The sequence below is a fragment of the Schistocerca serialis genome, chromosome 2, assembly GCF_023864345.2.
Source record: "Schistocerca serialis cubense isolate TAMUIC-IGC-003099 chromosome 2, iqSchSeri2.2, whole genome shotgun sequence".
NCBI lineage: Eukaryota > Metazoa > Arthropoda > Insecta > Orthoptera > Acrididae > Schistocerca > Schistocerca serialis.
The window spans coordinates 565,514,711-565,537,162 of NC_064639.1; the positions used below are offsets into that span (position 1 = coordinate 565,514,711).

General features: G+C 44.1%; 1 protein-coding gene across 1 annotated transcript in view; it reads left to right on the forward strand.

The window, feature by feature from the left end:
* LOC126456225 (brachyurin-like) overlaps positions 1-22,452 on the forward strand; it is a 79,735-nt gene that overhangs the window by 50,527 nt on the left and 6,756 nt on the right. Inside the window, exon 6 of the mRNA XM_050091978.1 lies at positions 3,889-3,987. Coding sequence (XP_049947935.1) covers positions 3,889-3,987 — 99 coding nt within the window. The remainder of the gene's footprint in view (positions 1-3,888; positions 3,988-22,452) is intronic.

Here is a 22,452-nt window from a genome sequence, read left to right on the forward strand (position 1 = left end):
GAGAGACAATCACAAACGTAATTGATGCTCAGTTGACTGCAGACAGATACATATTTCAAGCGTGACATCTTACAGAAAATAGTTACTGCCGTGAGCAGGAAAGAGAAGAAAAGGCTATTCGAATTTACTCAGCAGTCAGGCAGTCACTTAGGTCCGCAGTTCTCGATTCCACCACGATTATATGAAAACCTTTGTTTTTGCATTTAGAGGGAGTTCTCAGCCAAATCGCTGGGGCACCGCCTCCGTGCCGCTCGTACCCAGCCTCGGTAAGCTCCGACATGTCTGTTTCTCTCACTTGGAGTGCTGCTCTCAAGTTTGTACTTGCCGTGCTGTTAGTGTTCTCTAGTTGCGTTAGCATCACCCCTCCTTCTGTTGTGCAAATAAATTCCTCCTTTGCTTTTCTAATCTGTAGAATTACTCTTCGGTGTAGTAGTTAGTATGATCGCAAATAAACAGTGCTAATAAGACCCCTGAATTCCATGAGTCTCCGGCTGCAAGTATACTGTCAGGCTATAAAATCGGCGTCTCTCGTAGATGCCCTGTGATAATGTTTGGCGCTGATCCAAAACATCAACCTGCCTTCACTGGGAATTTGTCTTACTGCATACGCTGGGAAATTGCAGACTGACCCTAGACCCCCTGCCTTCCCTCTGTCCTGTGTCAGGACACGACAATTATAAATGAAATAACGCATTACACTGATGTGATATTCTATACTATTTATCACACCGTCTGACGAAAAACTTGAAGCACCCAGAAGGAGAGCAGCAAACGAAATGAAACTTCACGGATCGAGAGAGTATGTGACGGTATTTCGGTGATTACAAAATAGTCAAAAAGTACGAGCCTACGTAACAGTATGACGCTGCACCCACCCTGGCCTGGTTGCACGCACTCATTCATTTGGGAAGCCATTGTACCCTCCCCTGGGGTACGCTGCCCCATAATTGATGTACACTATGTGATCAAAAGTATCCGGACATCTGGCTGAAAATGGCTTCGTGGCGTCTTCCATAGGTAATGCTGGAATCCAATATGGTGTTGGCCCACCCTCAGCCTTGATGACAGCTTCCATTCTCGCAGGCATACGTTCAGTCAGGTACTGGAAGGTATCTTGGAGAATGGCAGCCCATTCTTCACAGAGTGCTGCACTGACTAGAGGTATCGATGTCAGTCGGTGTGGCCTGGCATGAAGTCGGTGTTCCAAAACATCTCAAAGGTGTTCTATAGAACTCAACTCGGGACTCGGTGCAGGCCAGTCCATTACAGGGATGTTATTGTCGTGTAACCACTCTGATACAGGCCGTGCAATATGAACAGGTGGTCGATGGTGTTGAAAGATGCAATCGCAATCCCCGAATTGCTCTTCAACAGTGGGAAGCAAGAAGCTGCTTCAAACATCAATGTAGACTTGTGCTGTGATAGTGCCACGCAAAACAACAAGGGGTGCAAGCCCCTCCATGAAAAACACGACCACACCTTAATATAACCGCCTCCAAATTTTACTGTTGGCACTACACACGCTGTCACATGACGTTCACTGGGCATTCGCCATACCTACACCTTGCCATAGGACCGCCACATTGTGTACCGTGATTCGTCACTCTACACAAAGTTTTTCCACTGTTCAGTTGTCCAATGTTTACGCTCCTTACACCAAGTGAGGCGTCGTTTGGCATTTACCGGCGTGATGTGTGGCTTATTAACAGCCGATCGACCATGAAATCCAAGTTTTCTCGCCTCTCAGCTAACTGTCATAGTACTTGCAGTGGATCCTAATGCAGGTTGGAATTTCTGTGTATGGTCTTCCTATTACACGTTACGATCCTCTTCAACTGTCGGCGGTCTCTGTCAGTCAGCAGATGAGGTCGGCCTGTTCGCTTTTGTGCTGTACGTGTCCCTTGACGTTTCCACTTCACTATCACATCGGAAACAGTGGACCTAGGGATGTTTAGGAGCGTGGAAATCTCGCGTGCAGACGTATGACACAAGTGACATCCAATCACCTGACGACGTTCGAAGTCCGTGTTCCGCAGAGCGCCCCATTCTGCTCTATCACGATGTCTAATGACTACTGAGGTAGCTCATATGGAGTACCTGGCAGTATGTGGCAGCACAATGCACATAATATGAAAAACGTATGTTTATGGGGGTGTCCGGATACTTTTGATCACATAGTGTAACTCGTCCTTGATATCCACTGGGTCAGAGTGGACGTCCGAGCTGGTCCCATACTTGTTCTATCGGGGGAATATCTGGGGATATTGGTGGTCGCGGGAGTACCTCAACATCACGGTGATAGTTCATAGAGATACGGGCTATGTATGAACGAGCATTGTCCTGTTGCAAGAAATGGTATCACGATAAGGTCACATGAGCGGTAACACAAGTCCGTGGCGTACTGTTCTGCCGCCAGAGTTCGCTCGATCACTACCAAATGTGTCCTGAAATCATAGGCAATTGCTCCCCACATCATGACGCCAGAAGTAAAACCACTTTGTTCCCCAGTATGTTGGAAGATAGGGGCCCCTGCCCAGGTCAAAATCATACTCACCGGCAATGGTTGTCTTGGGTAGTGGATGACCACAATGCGACGCTGAACATAATGAGGCGTCATTCATTAGCAGTCCATGATACCCGGTCATGACACCACTCCAAAACCGAGCCGTTTGTGTTGTGGTGTTAATGGCAGCCTACACATGGGACAAGAATTCCCTAGTGCGACTGCTGCCAGTCTCCGACCTATAGAGTGGGATGAGACAGAACGTTGCAGCGGGTCCATTGCTTGCTCTCGGACCGCAGTATTTAACGAAACGTATTCTGAAGTATAAAGTAATTACGCATAATATATTTTGTGCAACTAATTTTTTTCTTAAAACAATTGTTTTAATTTTTCATGTAGTTTATCATTTCATTTGTCACATATTTTACCTAAGTTAAATGGTTTTACATGGTATTTTACGGAAAAACTTCTCTGTTTTTAGTGCTAAATCACATATTACCAACTGTCATCCTTGAAAACAAACTTAGATACTCGCTAGATACACCACACTTCAAATATTTGACCTTGCACACCACACGTATTTACGCATGTACCTGACAATAGAGTAAAAGCCGAAAATCGATTTGTATGACAATAAATACTATGGAATATTACACCATTGTCGTCGATTATTACCTACAGTTATAGACAGGATAATGTATATTTCAGCCGATTTTAATGGCTCGTTTTCAGTATAATTGAACAGTACGATTAGTTTCGACTTCTCTACTTCAGCAGTTCCTCCACGGCAATTTTTAGCTTAATGTCTTGCTTGTTAGAATGCTTTTCCATGCATAGATTTCTGCATTATTTGTGTGAGCCAAGTCATTTGTACAAAATTTCTCTAAACATGAAGTTACTTGTTTTAACGAAATATTAATATTGTTTTTTAGCGGTAAGATCGGTCACAAGGAGTACCAAAACGAATGTCTGTTGGGGGCATCATTTGTCTTTGTTGATAATATTCTGCGATTCACTGATAATATCTGAGTAAATGCCATGGTAAATTTTCGGCAAAAGCAGTTCTCTACAATCAGATAGGGACCACACACGGTGGTTCGCACATAACTGTCTTAATTTTACCGCCAAGTACACTTGGTTTCTCAGAAACCGTAGGTCGAGTGCTCATATTTTTGAAGTCGTCGTAATTATCCCGATCAACTATGTTATTGAGACGTCCGTTCATTTACGTACTAAATTCGTCCATATGTATCATGATTACTAGAATCGTAGTTCAGAGAGTATTTACATTGTTTCTGTGGCTTCATTCTTCGAGAGAGTCCTACGTCTTGATTGTTTCAGGGATATAACGAGAAATATAAAAATATATGTTTCTATTTTTACAGCTTACATCGGACTGGTGAACCTGCCTTCTCGTTCACAGGCGAGCAACAGCTTCGAGGGCCAGACCGCTACGGTCAGCGGCTGGGGCCTCAATACCGACAGTAAGTACACGCGTTCTACGTAGGTGGTGACTACTTTTTAAACTTTTTATTGATTCCGTCCCATCCTAAAAGTTGGTGTAAGGGAATCGAACGTTGTTAGCGGTAATACGTTTGAAAATGTGAGTCTGCATTTATGGTATAGGTTGTCTCATGTCATACAATACGTCAAATTTTGCACGATCTGAGTAAATTTAATATAAACTGAGTAATCTTCTCAACGCAACACGTTTCATGGAAGTATCTTCTGGATCACTAAAATCAGTGGCGTATGAGATATGAAACGCGCCGTCAGGCTTCCAGGAAAGCAATGTGCTCATACTGCGGCAGAAATTAAAAGCAGATAACCCTAAGAGCTACCACATGATCAACAAGGCACGGGAATTTCATAAGATGCTGACTGGATGCACCCAGTGAAGAATAGAAAAGAATGTCCATCACGTAGCGCTAGATAGTCACGAGCTATTCGGAATTTACATTTGAATATCTATCTTTAAAAAATCGTCATATGTGTCAGCTGGAATATGATCTTCAGAATTATGTAGATAACCAAATGTAATACAGGAGAGACGCTTTAGTCTAATATCTATCGAAACCGCATAAAGCTAACTGAAGTTAGTTTGTAAAAGAGTGCTACAGCTCATTAACATTGCAGCATAAATTTTTTGTAGATAAGGGAAAGACGAACCTCAATGCAAGTTCCAATTAAGAAAATATAGGTGTCATTTATGAGGTTCGTGGATGACAGTCTTGTCCTACGAGATATTTCACATACTGCGTTTGTGTCCTGTTCGAGCATAGCTCTGGAAGGCCTGCAGTGCTTTATAAAGACTTGATACATATGAGTTAGTACAACGGGACAACTACCGTCTGAATATGAAGACACATGCTTAGCACTGGATCGTCTGCAAAAAGTTCGAACCAGATTTGCTACATGTGATTTATCATTTAGTTGAATTTGCTGTGGGGTAAGACACCCCTAGGGCAGAGCCGTAGGTGGTTGAGGGAAGGACGTTAAAAATCCCGAAAATGATCTATATTATTATCAAGTCCATAGTTTTCGAGATTTCCGAATGGTGACACTTCCAGTGACAGTTGACTCCTAGAGGTTGAGGTGGCACTAGGCAAAATTGACATGTCATGCTTATCTTCGAAACACTTCGAGAAAATTCCATAAAATGTGACTTATTGTTGTTTTAATCTTCAGTGGCAACACTGCTTTGATGCAGCTCTCCATGCTGCTCTATACTCTGCAAGAATCTTCTTCTCCGAATAACTGCTGCAACCTACATCCTTCTGAATCTGCTTACTCTATTCATCATTTGGTCTCCCTCTACGATTTTTATCCTCCACACTCCCCTGCAATAATAAACTAGTGATCCCTTGATGTCTCAGAACCTGTACTCTCAACCGATCTCGTCTATTAGTCAAGTTGTGTCAAAAATTTCTTGTCTCCCCAATTATATTCAGTATCTACTCATTAGTTACGTTATCTACCCATCCAATATCCAATAATTTTCTGTAGCGCCACATTTAGAAAACTTCTATTCTTTCTTTGTCTAAACTGCTTATCGTCCATGATTCACTTCCACACATGGCAACACTCAAGGCAAATACATTCAGAAAAGACTTCCTGATGTTTAAATCTATACTCGATGTTAATAAACTTCTCTTCTTCAGAAATCCTGTCCTTGGTATTTCCAGGCTATACTTTATATCCTCTCTACTTCTGCATTCCTCAGTTATTTTGCTTCCCAAATAGCAAAACTCATCTACTAGTCTAATTTCCTTAGCATTACGTGATTTAATTCGACTACATTTCATTAACCTTGTTTTGCTTTTCTTGATGTTCATTTCACATTCTCCTTTCAAGACAATGTCCACTCCATTCAACTGGTCAAGTAATTTGCTGTCTCTGACAGAATTACAACATTAATGGCAGACTTCAAGGTTTTTATTTCTGCTGCCTGGATATTAATTCCTACTCAAAATTTTTCTTTTATTTCCTTTACTGCTTGCTCAATATACAAATTGAATAACGTCGGGGATAGGCTAGAAAACTGTCTCACTCCCTTCTCAACCACTGCTATCCTTTCATGCCCCTCTACTCTTATTACTGCCTTCTGTTTTCTTTTGTAAATAGCCTTTCGCTCCCAGTATTTTGTCCCTGCTACCTTCAGAATTTTAGGGAGACTATTCCAGTCAATATCGACAAAAACTTTGCCTTAGTCTACAAATACTATAATCGTAGGTTCGTCTTTCCTTAACCTTTCTTGTAAGTCATAGGGTCAGTACTGCCTCGCGTGTTCCTACATTTCTCCAGGATCCAAACTGATCTTTACCGAGGTCGGTTTCTTCCAGTTTTTCCATTATTGTGTAAGGAATTCCTGTTAGTATTCTGCAGCCATGACATGAAACTGATAGGTCGGTTATTTTCACACCTGTCAGTGACTGCTTTCTTTCAAATTATTACATTCTTCTTGAAGTCTGACGGTATTTCATCTGTCTCATGCATCTTTAACACTAGATGGAAGAGTTTTTTAATGGATGACTGTCCCAAGGCTATCAGAAGTTCTGACGGAATATCCTCTACTCCCGGGGTCTTGTTTCGACTTACATCTTTCAGAGCTGTGTCAAGTTCTCGCAGTATCATATCTCCCATCTCAACTTCAACTACGTCCACTTCCATTTCTGTAACATTGCTTTCACGTTTATCTCCCTTGTACAGACCTTCTATGTACCCCATCAAACTTCCAGCTTTCCCTTTTACGCTTAGCACTGGTTTCGCATCTGAGCTCTTTATATTCGTACAGATGCTTCTTTTTATCTGTAATGGCCTCTTTAACTTTCCTGTAGTCGGTATCTATTATTCTCGTAATGAAATAGGTTTCTAAATACTTACATTTGTCCTCTAGCCATACCTGCTTAGCCATTTTGCACTTCCTGCCAATCTGATATTTTAGAGTTTTGTATTCCCTTTCGCTTTCCTTATTTGCTGAATTTTTATATTTTCTTCTTCATTAATTATATTCAATATCTCTTGTGTTATCCATGGATTTCACTAGGGTTTGTCTTTTTACGTATTTGATTCTCTGCTGCTATTTCATCTCTTAAAGTTATCCATTCGTCTTCTACTGTATTCCTTTCCCTTGATCTAGTCATCCGTCGCCTAATACTCCCTCTGAAACTCTCAGCAATCTTTGGTTTTTTCAACTTATTCAGGTCCCATATCCTTACTTTCCTACCTTTTTCCAATACCTTCAGTTTTAATCTACAGTTCGTAGCCAATAAATTGTGGTCAGAGTCTACATCTACGCCTGGAAATGTTTTACAGATTAAAACCTGATTCCTAAATCTGTCTTGTCATTACATACTCAATCTGAAACCTCCCGGTGTCTCCAGGGCTCTTCCACGTAAGCACTCTTCTTTTGTGATTCTTAAACCAAGTGTTAGCGACGAATAAATTATGCTCTGTACAAAACTCCACCAAACGGCTTCCTCTTTCATTCCTTTTCCCCAGTCCATATTCACCTGCTGTTTTTCCTTCTCTTCGTGCTTTCGAATTCAAGTACCCCAACACTATTAAATTTTCGTCTGAATTTTCGTCTGAATAACTTCTTTTATCTCGTCATACATTTCTTCAATTTCTCCTTCTTCTGCTGAGCTAGTCGATATATAAACAACTTCTACAGTGGTGGGTATGGGCTTCGTGTCTATCTTGGATACAATAATGCGTTCACTATGCTGCTCATAGGAGCTTACCCGAATTCCTACTATCTTATTCACTGTGAAACCCACTCCTGCATTACCCTTATTTCACTTTTTATTTATAACCCCGTATACAACGCACCAGAATTCTTGTGCCTCCTGTCACTGTACTTCACTAATTTCCGGTATATCTAACTTCAACCGATCCATTTCCCTTTTTAAATTTTCTAACATACCTGACCGATTCAGCGCTCTGACATTCCACGCACCGATTCGTATAATATTCTCCTGATGGTGACATCCTCCTAAGTAGTCTTCGCCCGGAGATCTGAATGGCGGACTATTTTACCTCCGAAATATTTTACCGAAGCTGAATGAGCACGGGAAAAATTACAGCCGTTCGCAGTACTAGCACAGCACGACCGTTTAGGTTGATGTTACAATGCCAGATCGGTCAATCATCCACACTGTTGCCCTTGCAACTACTGAAAAGGCTACTGCCCCTCTTCAGGAACCAAACATTTATGTGGCCTCTCAACAGATACCCCTCCGTTGTGGTCTCACCTGCGCTACGGCCTTCTGTATCGCTGAGGCATGCAAGCCTCCCCACCGATGCCAAGGTCCATGGTTCACTGGGTGATATGACTTATTATCCCGATAAAACTGTGGAACCAGGACGTCCCCTAGTAATCCTTTGGGTGGGGTGACACGCTTTTTCCTATCTTTTTTAGGGTTTCATTCATCAGTCAGTAAAAGTGGAGCCCTTATAGCATTGTTTTCTTGTCCGTCTGTCGTTCCGATTCCTAAGACACCTTTTTGTCTGGAATGGATAGATGTATCAAGTTGAAATTTATGTCACATACTAAGATCTACGGTCCGTCGGCGGTGTAAAATATTTACACTTGCAAGTCAAAGAAATCAGAATATGTGGCCATTTATGTCATAGATTTAATATTCGTAGACTCACTCATCAAAACCTTAGGGCTATTTTCCGTTGACCTAGAAACATGAAATTTGGCAAGAAGCAAGGTTTCACAGTACAAATAAAGGAAAAATCCTAAAATTGTTAAACTGTAATTATATCACATATAAAATATCTTTTTGTCCTTAGAACTTACATTGTATTCATCATCCGTTGAAAAATAATAGAAAAATATTACTGCATTCAATATAAGATGTGGGTCGTTTGTTTTCTTTCTGAAAAGTTGTTACAAGTTGACCTCTTGTGTAGGTTATTTTGCAAGATGCCATCAATGGCGTTGGTAGTGCATTCATAGCTATCTGACTCTGGCTTTGTTTTTCGCGACAACACTGAGGTATTCTTGGCATGAAAAATTAATTTAATTGACCTTTCCATTTATATCTATTCCTTGTCTAGTGTATTCAGAGTGAGAATAAGGACAAAACCCAGTTTAAGAGAATTCTATTAATGAATGTTTAACTGTAAAATAAAAATGAAAGTGCAAAACACACAACATGAAATCCTAACAAATATACAATTATAAATCCTACTATTTACCCTATCCAAGACTGGCACAACACTTAGCGGTCAAAACGCGTCCCCTGTTACGTTCGTTAAGAACACTGCAAAGGTTGATATTGTAACCCTTTTGTTAGTTCTAACCACCACCTAAGCTGGCGTAGACAACGAAAAACTCAGAGACGAATTAGTGGGACTGCATGTATGTGAATTTACTCTTCTCTCTTGTTCGATGCGCAAATGTTACCCGAGTGATCAGCAAAGTGTCGATCTTCCGCGTCGTAGAAGACTGGTGGCGCCTTGGAGATTCAGTGTGACGTCCATAAAATAAATACGGCTACTCAATGGACTTATTATTGCGTCGGAAAACTCCTATGATTGAAGATACTCAGTTATCGCAATCGTTTAGGAGACTGCAGTCTCCTTGCCTACTCTGGCCAGGAACAGAAGTATGTCTCTAGTGCTCGAACATAAATGAACACTTCTCAATACGAACAGCGCCGCAATAAAGTACCAAACCGTTCCTCTGTTAAAACACGAAGAACATCTCCCTAAAATCTGGGGAAACAAGGTGGACAGATTACAAAACCTTTGAACTCTAACCACATTCGTATCAATGTCACTTAAAACGGAGGGCAGAACTGCTGGCAAATCTTCCGCTGCCCTCTGGCCCGAAGACAAAACACAGTCTAACAGAATGTGGCGTACAGTGATCTGTACACCATAAGCGCCACACACTGGAGGGCCACCGCGCTGGAGCAAGAAGCCAGGCGTGAGAGGACTGTGGCCTACGCGAAGACGAGCAAGGAGAAGCTCACCCCGTCTTCGTGGCTGAAACACCGCAGCGTAGTGCGCTTTACTAGATGAAGCATGTTACCTGTCACATCCAGTTACTCCCATCGCGGCATGACTCAGTACCTCAACAGCGAGGCTATAGTGTGCAAGGGGACGGCGCAGTGAAATAACTGAGGATCACGACATGCCTCCTTCGCTGCTACATCTGCGCTTTCGTTGCCCGCAATATTCATGTGCCTTGGTACCAAGAAAAAAGACCTTCCGCCACAGCCATTGTACTTAGAGGAAGGTGTCTTGTATATTCTGTCCTACTTTCTCTGCTGGGTACAAGCATTATAGAGAATGACGATCGCTCAGAGAAACTGAATAGACAAGGAATTTTGCACTTGAAGCAGCACCTCATCTGCTCCAGTGCCCGCAAGATCGTATGAAATTCGACGTCGAAGGCAGTTAAGTCCCGAGGCTTCCGGACCTTGAGGACTCGATCAACAGAGCAACCAACGCAGTCCTGTTTCGACGAATCCGCAAAGACAGCTGTAGAGTTGTGTTGCCCAGTTTGCAATGTCATAAAATGATGTGGTTAAAAGCATATGCAGGAGTGCAAACAGTCCTGTACGGCACTAAATCTAAAATTGTTCTGGGCCTCTGTAGTAACCGTGGTGGCAATCGGATAAACCCTGGATTTGTGGTTGTACATGCTCCATACGTAGTGACTGCAGCACAAGCCGCGCACGAATGCCAAATGGTCATTGCGCTCGTGGGCGCTTGGAGAGAAGGTGTAATCAGTAACCAAAAGTCGCCAAAACATCACTACAATTGCAAATGCAATCATGTTCTGTATATCTGGTTCCAAACTTCCTGCACGTTTGACCCACATGTGCAGATTGATTGTAATTGTAATCGATACATACTAGACCGACTATATTTATCAGCGTCGGTATTATGTCTTCCAAGTCTCTTCCGTATTGTGTTGTTTTTACGGTATCTTTAGCATACTGCCTAGTCAGTTGCTGTAAGACATTAAGTGCCTTTTGTTACTTACTATTTGCTGACAGTATGTGAGTAATGTTGCCTATCTCCCTCTCTCCCTCTCCCCACAACCTCCCTCTCTCTCTCTCTCTCTCTCTCTCTCTCTCTCTCTCTCCCTCTCTCTCTTTCTCTTTCTCTGTTTGCGTTTGTGTGTGTGTTTTATGTCTGTTGTGTTACGTGTTCGCTGTTTTTGTATTTTCTTGTTTATTTTTTCTGCTGGCTTTGCATCGTACCGATTCTCCTGTGCAGTTCATTTTATCACGTTCAGTTCTTCTGTGTAGTCACGTTTGTTCATAGATAGATTTCATATAAATATCGACCTCAGCCTTATTGTTTCTCTTGTGTATGGAGAGGTTTAAGACATTATGCTTTTGATTTGTTTGCGTTTCAATGGTGATTCGTATTTGTGGGTGGATAGTGTTTATGACATTATAAAGTTTTTTCCTACGAGAGTGTGATTCATCTTTTAGGCAAATTATGTCATATATAAACGTTCACCCTGTAAAATTAAATTCTCTTCCCCATACTCAAGACCATTCACTCTACTAGCTACCCATAACTCTCTCACTTCCACCCCGCTCTCTCTCTCTCTCTCTCTCTCTCTGTCTGTCTGTCTTTGTGTCTGTCTCTGTCTCGTTTCGCACGCGCGTGCTCACACGCACGCACACACACACACACACACACACACACACACACACACACACACATGACATAAGAATCACGAACGTCAACGAAGCACGTCACGCCCAAATAAATGAGCACTACATAGCCACAAAACGTGAAATGGCGGTAGAAACTCTGACCTTGGCAAACGAATCATACAAAACGCATGTGTAACGACAGCAGCAAAGAACATCACGCAAAATCCGCAGTTTTGAAGCATTATATCAAAATAAAGGGGGATTAGTGGATCACTGTTGTCAGCTGCAGCGGGATGTTACGCGGAATCAGCGCCGACGAGCGAAAGTAAAACGACACTTATCGCCGCTGATTCCGCGTAACATCCCGCTGCAGCTGACAACAGTGATCCCCCTTTAATTTAAGAAATAACTTCGTTTATACGACACAAACGAGATACAAAACTCTTCAACATTAAAAACCGTAACACGCCAAATAACTCGATATATATCGATTTCCCAGTCGGAATAAACAACAAACAAAGAAAATAAAAAGCCGTTTCGTTGTTTGCAGATGAAAGTTGTAGATTGTATAGTAAATTTAAAGCTACCGCCATACGCAATTAATAGCTTCGCGTGAGGTATGTAAACACATGGACATATTTATGTTATTTCCAAATTTACTGTCCGCAGCTCGTGGTCGTGCGGTAGCGTTCTCGCTTCCCACGCCCGGGTTCCCGGGTTCGATTCCCGGCGGGGTCAGGGATTTTCTCTGCCTCGTGATGACTGGGTGTTGTATGCTGTCCTTAGGTTAGTTGGGTTTAATTAGTTCTAAGTTCTAGGGCACTGATGGCCATAGCTGTGAAGTCCCATAGTGCTCAGAGCCATTTGAACCATTTGAACCAAATTTACTATAAAACTAAAATCTTTATGCATACAGTAAATGAACAACTCCTAAAGTCTCAATTCTGTGATATACACACATAAAAAAAAAGTTTTTCATCACCTCGATTCCGAGAGTTCCGGAACCGGTACAGAAAATTGGAATAGTGCTCGACATAAACAACATTTCTGACCTTGTTATTGTTCATGAAAACCACACACTGCATGTTGTACCACCATGCAGCGCGACCTCCAGAGGTGGTGGTCCAGATTCTTGCACACACCAGTACCTATAATACCCAGTAGGACGACCACTTGCATTGATGCGTGCCAGTATTCGTTATGGCATACTATCGACATGTTCATCAAGGCACTGTTGGTCCAGATTGTCCCATTCCTCAACGGCGATTCGGCGTAGATCCCTTAGAGCGGTTGGTGGGTCACGTCGTCCATAAACAGCCATTTTTAATCTATACCTGGCATGTTCGATAGGTTTCATACCTGGAGAACATGCTGGCTACTCTACTCGAGCGATGTCGTTATCGCGAAGGAAGTTATTCACAAGATGTGCATGATGCGGGCGCCAATTGTCGTCCATGAAGACGAATGCCTCGCCAATATGCTGCCGATGTGGTTGCACTATCTGAGGATGGCATTCACGTAACGTACAAACCGTTACGGCACTTTCCATGACCACCAGCGGCGTACGTCGACCCCACTAATGCCACCCCAAAACAGCAGCGAAATTCCACCTTGCATGCACTCGCTAGACAGTGTGTCTAAGGCATTCAGCCTGACCGCGTTGTCTCCAAACGCGTCTCCGACGATTGTCTGGCTGAAGGCATTTGCGGCAGTCATCGATGAAGAGAACGTGATGCCTATCCTGAGCGGTCCATTCGGCATTTTGCTGAGCCCATCTGTACCGCGCTGTATGGTGTCGTGGTTACAAAGATGGACCTCACCATGGACGTCGGAAGTGAAGGTGTGCATCATGCAGCCTATTGCGCAAAGTTTGAGTCTAACATTACGTCCTGTGGCTGCACAAAAAGCATTATTCAACTAGGTGGCGTTGCTGTCAGGGTTTCTCAGAGCCATAATCCGTAGGTAGCGGTCATCCACTGCAGGAGTAGGCCTTGGGCGACCTGAGCGAGGCATGTCATCAACAGTTCCTGTCTCTCTGCATCTCCTCCATGTCCGAACAACATCGTTTTGGTTCACTCCGAGACGCCTCGACACTTCCCTTGTTGAGACCCCTTCCTGGCACAAAGTAACAATGCGGACCCGATCGAACCACGGTATTGACCGACTAGGCATGGTTGAACTACAGACAACACGAGCCGTGTACCTCCTTCCTGGTGGAATGACTGGAACATATCGGCTGTCGAACCTCCTCCATCTAATAGGTGCTGCTGATGCATGGTTGTTTACATCTTTGGGTGGGTTTAGAGACGTCTCTGAACAGTTAAAGGGACTGTGTCTGTGATACAGTATCCACAGTCAACGTCTGTCTTCGGGAGCTCTATGAACCGGGGTGATGCAAAAATTTTTCGATGTGTGTATGTCTCAACTCTGTGCTGTATGCAAACTAATGAAAAACGATTGACACTTATCAATCGCTCCTTTTACAAATCTAAATACATTTGTACCAGAAGTTCAAATAATCCTCTTGAGAGGTTAATATGAAACAATACTTTTTCAGAAAGAAAATAAACAATAATCCACTGAAGATAGCACAAAAGTGCTGAAGCATTTTTGGGTAAAAAAACTATAAAGCAGTGTCTTGAATAACGCGGAATTCGTCTCCAGTTTTTCTTCCAGCACCCAAATAAGAGCTGCAACATCCACAAGATCACTACACAGCCAACGTCTTTCAGTTTTCTTAGTTCTTCACTGCCACATTAACATTGCCCTCTTGAACTTTTGGCTTTACGGAGGATTTTTGCTGTCCGCTTCAGCACTTCTTCGTATTCTGACATTTTATCTCTTGTTTTGTCAATGTCCAATGTTTTACAAGCTACTTTTATTCGGCAGACTGCCTTATCACAGTCTTCAGTCCACCAAGCATGTTTACATCTCCTTTGTAACGCTGTTATTTCCTTTTCTGTAGGTACGTATTTTTTCAGGTATCATGCTAGATTCCTGTTTCCCTCTGCTGTAGCAGCTTTTGAAAATTAGCTATGCCTGAGCTTTTTCAGAGTCGTTTCTTATAACTTTATTCACAGGCAGTGTTTTCTTATTTAATGATAGAAGTCTAACCTTACACGGGTCAGGAAGTGATAAATTGGAAATTTGTGGTAAGTTCCTTTGGGACCAAACTGCTAAGGTCATCGGTCCCTAGGCATACACACTACTTAATCTAAATTAAAGTAACTTACGCTAAGGACAACACACACACTCATGCCCGAGGGAGAGCTCGAACCTCCAATGGGGGAGGCGCGCAAACACTGGCAAGGAGCTATAGACCACCCGGCTACACCGCGCGGCAGAAAGTGATAGGTTAAAACTGCCACATTTCCTGACTTCTACATTCCCTATTTCCCTAACATCGCGTTTAGCTATTGCGACATAGTCCAGTTGAAATTCACCAAAATATTTTTGTGGAGAGCGCCAAATTTTCTTTTTCGTGTGAAGTCTTTTGAAATCAGGAGACACAAGTATAAGACCAAACGTGTCACAACTGCCAGTAAGTTTTCTGACATTTAAATTTGTTCTATTGTGAACAGGATAGTTCCCAGTCATATTCCTAAACTGTCGTTCCTTCCAGTTTGCGTGTTGAAACTAAAACTGCGAGTTGAGGTCCCTTGTATTTCACCCTCTAGCTGGTTCCAAAGCAAATCCACACTTTCAGGGTTTCTTTGGTTCTCAGTGCGTGGGCACTGAGCAATCTGCACATTTTCTTCGCACGTTTGGATGTTAGAGTAGAGAGTCTGTCAGAAGGGGAGCTGCAGTCTGTTGTTGTTATTGTGGTCTTCCATCCCGAGACTGGTTTGATGCAGCTCTCCATGCTACTTTATTCTTTGAAAGCCTTTTCATCTCCGAATAACTACCGCAAGCTACATCTTTCTTCATCTGGTTACTGTATTCATCTCTTGACCACCTTCCAGTTCTAAATTGGTGATCCCTTGTTGCTTCAAATGTCCTATCAAACGATTCCAACTTCTAGTCAAGTTGTGCCACAAATTCCTCTTCTTCCCTATCCTGCTCAGTACCTCTTGTACCCATCTAATCTTCAACATTCTTCTGTAGGACCACATTTCGAAAGCTTCTATACTCTTCTTGTCTAAACGATTTATCGTCCATGTTTCACTTCCGTACATGACTACACTCCACACAAACACTTTCAGAAACGACTTCCTGACACTCAAATCAATACTCGATGTTAACAAATCTCTCTTCTTCAGAAACGCTTTCCTTGCCATTGCCAGTCTACATTTTATATCCTCTCTACATCGACCATCATCAGTTATTTTGCTAACCAAATTGAAAAACTCATTTACTACTTTAAGTCTCTCATTTCCTAATCTAATGCCCGCAGAATTGCCAGGTTTAATTCGACTACATTCTATTATCCTCGTTTTGCTTCTGTTGATGTTCATTTTATATCCTCTTTTCAAGACACTGTCCATTCGGTTCAGCTGCTCTTCCAGGACCTTTGCAGTCTCTGACAGAATTACAATGCTATCGGCGAACCTCAAAGTTTTTATTTCTTCTCCATGGATTTTAATCCCTAGTCGGAATTTCTCTTTTGTTTCCTTTACCGCTTGCTCAATATACAGATAGAATAACATCGGGGATAGGTTACAAACCTGTCTCACTCCCTTCCCAACCACCGATTCCGTTTCATGCCCCTCGATTTTTATAACTGTACAAATTGTAAATAGCCTTTCGCTCCCTGTATTTTTCCCCTGCCACCTTCTGAATTTGAAAGAGAGTATTCCAGTCAACATTGTCAAAAGCTTTCTCTAAGTCTACTAAAGCTAGAAACGTAGGTTTACCTTTCCTTAATCTATTTTCTAAGATAAGTCGTAGGGTCAGTATTGCCTCACGTGTATCAACATTTCTACGGAATCCAAACTGATCTTCCCCGAGGTGGGCGTATACCAGTTTTATATTCGTCTGTAAAGAATTCGTGTTAGTATTTTTCAGTCGTGGCTTATTAAACTGATAGTTCGATAATTTTCACATCTGTCAACACCTGCTTTCTTTGGTATTGGAATTATTATATTCTTCTTGAAATATGAGGGTATTTCGCCTGTCTCATACAATTTTTTCACTAGATGGTAGAGTTTTGATAGGCCTGGCTCTCCCAAGGCTGTCATTAGTTCTAATGGAATGTAGTCTACTCCCAGGGACTTGTTTCGACTTAGGTCTTTCAGTGCTCTGTCAAACTTTTCACGCAATATGGTATCTCCTATTTCATCTTCATCCACATTGTCCCATTTCCATAATATTGTCCTCAAGAACATCGCCCTTGTATAGACCATCTATATACTCCTTCCACCTTTGTGCTTTCCCTTCTTTGCTTAGAACTGGGCTTCCACCTGAGCTCTTGATATTCATGCAAGTGGTTCTCTTTTCTCCAAAGGTCTCTTTAATTTTCCTGTAGACAGTATCTATCTTACCCCTAGTGATCTGCGCCTCTACATCCTTACATTTGTCTTATAGCCACCCCTGCTTAGCCATTTTGCCCTTTCTGTCGATCTCATGTTTGAGACGTTTGTATACCTTTTTGCCTGCTTCATTTACTGCATTTTTATATTTTCTCCTTTAATCAGTTAAATTCATTATCTTATCTGTTACCCAAGGATTTCTATTAGCCCTCGTCTTGTTACCTACTTGGTCCTCTGCTACCTTCACTATTTCGTCTCTCAAAGCTACCCATTCTTCTTATGGTGTATTTCTTGCCCCCATTCCTGTCAATCGTTCCCTAATGCTCTCCTTGAAGCTCTCTGCAACCTCTGGTTCTTTCAGTTTATCCAGGTCCCATATTCTTAAATTCCCACCTTTTTGCAGTTTCTTCAGTTTTAATCTATAGTTCATAACCAGAAGATTGTGGTCAGAGTCCACATCTGCCCCTGGAAATGTCTTACAATTTAAATCTGGTTCCTGAATCTCTGTCTTACCATTATATGTGTTGTGGCGTAACAAGCTTGCTACGCCACACTGGGAAGGGAGCCGAAAGAAAGGCACGCTTAAACACACGCAGACTGGCGTCAAGTCTGGAACAGGATAACTATTGAATGGTAGCAAGAAAAGTACGTAGCTGCTTTATACTTAACTTTTATTCTTTGATGAATACAGCGTTCTTCTTGAGACATTTATACGATAACTCTCAAACTAGGTAAGGCTAATGGCGCCTTGCTAGGTCGTAGCCATGGACTTAGCAGAAGGCTATTCTAACTGTGTCTCGGCAAATGAGAGGAAGGCTTCGTCCGTATTGTCGCTAGCAATGTCGTCCGTACAACTGGGGCGAGTGCTCTATCGTATATCGAGACCTGCCTTGTGGTGGCGCTAGGTCTGCGATCACACAGTGGCGACACGCGGGTCCGACATGTACTAAATGGACCGCGGCCGATTTAAGCAAGTGTGGTGTCTGGCGGTGACACCACATTCCTCCCCCGCAAATCGGCGAACGGTCGTGTGATAAGGCTTCCGCCCGCCGTGGGGAGGACCCCATGTTGACGTATGCGATGAGGTGGGGAGCCTAACAACAGGCGAAGCTGTGCCATCCGCACCCGGCCATTCGGTCCGAGGGGATCTAGGAAAAGCCTGGAAACCTAGTCCAGGGTGCACGTCAACAGGCAGTGTATGCGCCCGTAATGAGACAGGAGGGGCCGAAGGGTCGACCTCCATTGCGTCGGGGTACCCGACGCGCGATGACGTCATGTGGTCCGGAGCGGGCAAGAGGTCCATGGCGGAGGACGGCTGGTCACGGGAAGCGATCGGCGGGGCGTGACCCAGGGAGGCGCTTGGCGGTTGCAGCGAAGCGTCGAATGCGGGCGGCGCCGGCGGGAGAACAGGCGGCGGCGGCGGCGGCGGCTGCTGCGGCGGCGCGTCGCCATGGGGCAAAATGGAAGGCATCGTCGGTAACACCTGGGGATGAGGCGAGCCAGTAGATGGGTCCCCAGGGCGCTGACCAGACGGCACCGTCGCTGAAAGCAGATGGGGAGCGGCAGAACCCAGGCGACGACAGAGGCGCAGCTGATTGAGATGCCGACGCACCTCACCAGCGGCCCCCAGAACCAAATACATCGCGCGGCCGAGGCAGCGAAGAATGCGCCCTACGAGCCAACGCCGTGAACCTCGATAGTTGCAATAAAATACAACATCGTCTGGAGCAAAAGCAGGAGTCTGCTGCTGCACAGGAACCTGATGCGGCGGATGCAGCAAAGACATCAAGGTTCGATGAGGACGACCGTGGAGCAACTCAGCCGGCGAGCGACCATCTCGGGGCTGAGAGCGATATGAAGACAAAAAGAGCAACAATGCGTCCTCCCGAGAATGCGACTCTTTCAATTTCAACATCTGTGACTTGAAAGTCCGGACCAATCGTTCAGCGGCACCGTTTGACTGAGGCGAAAACGGCGCGGATGTCAGATGTTGAATACCATTGGCCTGGCAGAATGACTGAAATTCTGCAGACATGTATTGTGGGGCATTGTCGGAAACAATAGTCTGTGGAAGACCTTCAGTGCAAAAGATAGCAGACAACGCTTGGATGGTGGCGGAGGACGTCGTGGAAGACATCCGGACAACAAAAGGAAAATTACTGAAGGCATCGACCAGAACCAACCATCGAGCATTCCAGAACGGACCAGCAAAATCGATGTGCAAGCGTTGCCAAGGGAAAGTGGCTTTTGGCCATGCAAAGACTTTCCGCGGTGGTGCGGATTGTTGTTCGGCACACGCCATGCAAGAAGAACACATATTCGTAATCGCAGCATCGATTCTGAACCAAGTACAGTGCTGACGAGCAAGTTGTTTCGTTCGCACTATACCCCAATGTCCTTGGTGAAGAAGCCGTAAAACAGAGGACTGTAACGAACGTGGGAGCACGACTCTGGACTGATCATTATCAGAACGCAACAACAAAACACCACGTCGAACAAAAAGTCTCTCCCTATGCGCAAAAAATCGGCGAACCAACGGATCCTCGATCCGCGTCTTTGACAAAGGCCATTGCGTAGCAACAAAACGCAAAACGGTAGCAAGGACAGGGTCAGCAGCGGTGGCTGTAGCTACACGACGAAAATCAATCGGAAGCGATTCGACCACTTCATCGGTTTCCGAATCAATGAACATGCAAGCAAGTTCGGAAGAATCGAATGCTTTATCCTCAGCAACAGGCAAACGGGACAACGCATCAGCGTTGCCGTGCTTAGCAGTGGACCGATACAAGATATTGTAGCGGTACTGCGAGAGGAAAATAGACCAGCGAATGAATTTCTGCGCTGTACGCGGAGGTACAGGCTTGTTCAGATGAAAAAGCGATGTCAAAGGTTTGTGGTCTGTGATGATGGTAAAGTGACGACCATACAAGAAATCATGGAACTTTGTAACACCAAAGACGAGAGCCAAAGCTTCTTTCTCTATCTGGGAATAATTTCTTTGCGCAGACGAGAGCAATTTGGACCCAAAGGCAATAGGGCGATCATGCGAGCCAACTTTGTGCGCAAGCACAGCACCGATCCCGAAATCCGATGCATCTACCATCAACAAAAGGGGTTTCTGGGGATCGAAAGGCGTAAGGCAAGTATTAGAAAGCAACGCCGATTTCAACTGGCGAAAGGCGCGTTCGCATTCCGTCGTCCAGAGAAACGGAACACCTGTACGGCGCAAGCGAGGAAGCGGAGCTGAAATGGAAGAGGCATTGCGCACATTCACTTACACCTTGTGATTCTATATCCTTTAACGGTCGTGCGACCGCATCACGCAATGCGTGGGGAACATTGCGCGCTCGGAAAAATTTCGGTTGCGCGTGGACTTTCAGTTCCAATTGTGCTTCATAGTTCTTAGCGCAACCAAGGCCCATTGCAAAAATGTCTGCAAATTCGTCACATAACCTAGAAACACTGTCTGAAGGCACAGTCTGATTCACTGATAGGACCTGATTTACAATAGACATGTTAAACAACTGAAATAAATCTAAGCCAAACAAGTTCACTGCAGTAGAAGAATGAAGAACGTAAAATGACACAAGTTTTGTATGTCCCTTGTATGTTGCAAGAAGAGTGCACTGTCCTAACACAGGGATCGGCTGTCCTGAATAACTTTTTAGCGTAACATTTGCGGCACACAACGGAGGTTTGCCCAGTTGTTTGTACGTGTCGTGATTGAGCAATGAAACTGCAGCTCCGGTATCGCGCTGGAATGGTATGACCTTGCCATTAAGGTCCAAATCTACAAAAAGTTTATTGTCCTGCTGACGACAAGAGCGACTGTTTTGTGCAATTTGAACAGACACTGGTACTGAATCACTTGCTAATGGACATGATTTCCGGCGACGTCGACACGCAGTTTTTGTGGGACGAACACAGTCACTGTTAGAAAGAGTGGCACTGGACGAAGCGGAATTAACGACATGAATGTCCATGGGCGAAGGTCCACGAGTCCGAGTGTCCTTGGTTCCATTCCGGCGCGAAGCAAAGGGTCTGGAATGATTAATAGTGTCTGATCGGAGCTTTTTCTGGCAAACACTTTGAACATGTCCTTTCCTATTGCAGAAAAAGCAAATAGCTTGGCGTGACGGGCAATGTTCACGCGAATGTCGAGTAGCACACCGCGGGCATGATTTCACTGCATTTGTGTGCTGGCGCGGCACACATGGCTTAGAGTGCGGCGGCAGCTGCTTCGACGTGCGTGAGGGCAATTTACCGGGCCGCGCAGCTCGCCCGGCGAGCCGGTTAATGTTACTCTCGGCTGGCGAAGTTTCAAAAGATTCCTGAGCACATTCAAGTGTGTCTTGTCTATCCAATATGTCTATCACATGTTGAAGGGAGGGATTAACTAGTTTCAAAATTTGCTCCCGTATGCAAACATCAGAAACGTTCTGTGCAATTGCATCACGCACCATTGTATCTGAATAAGAAAGACCACAGTCACAGTCAAAAGAACACTCCCTAGTAAGTCCTTGCAATGTTGCTACCCACTCCCTATTAGTTTGACTGGCCGTACGTTTTGTACGAAAAAACGTATACCATTTTGCAACCACATTAACTGTTTCTTTGAAATAGGCATCTAAAGCAGACAAAATTTCTTCGTAGGACAGAGTTGCTACGTCGCGTCGGGGAAACAGTTTCACTATCACACGGTAGGTGGACACACCGACACAAGAAAGCAAAAACGGCTGCCGCTCATTACCTTGAATTCTGTAGGCGGCTAGATGAAAGGCAAACTGGCGGGACCATTCCTGCCACGATTCTTGCGCCGCATTAAAACTGCGAAACGGCGGTGCAACTGCATGTTGTGGCTGCGGTAGCGGTGAAGCGGCGGCTGCCGCATCGCGTTGCAGTGCACGTTGACCCTGGACGAGCTGTCCAAGGGCATCCAATAACGCCTGCGTCTGCTGATTCTGCAAGCGATAAAATTCGGACAGTACATCTGGAGATTGTGGCGAAGCCATGACACAAATAAATGTAAGCAATCAGAAAGAACAAGACCCTTTCGTCGCCAATCGGTTGTGGCGTAACAAGCTTGCTACGCCACACTGGGAAGGGAGCCGAAAGAAAGGCACGCGTACACACACGCCAACTGGCGTCAAGTCTGGAACAGGATAACTATTGAATGGTAGCAAGAAAAGTACGTAGCTGCTTTATACTTAACTTTTATTCTTTGATGAATACAGCGTTCTTCTTGAGACATTTATACGATAACTCTCAAACTAGGTAAGGCTAATGGCGCCTTGCTAGGTAGTAGCCATGGACTTAGCAGAAGGCTATTCTAACTGTCTCTCGGCAA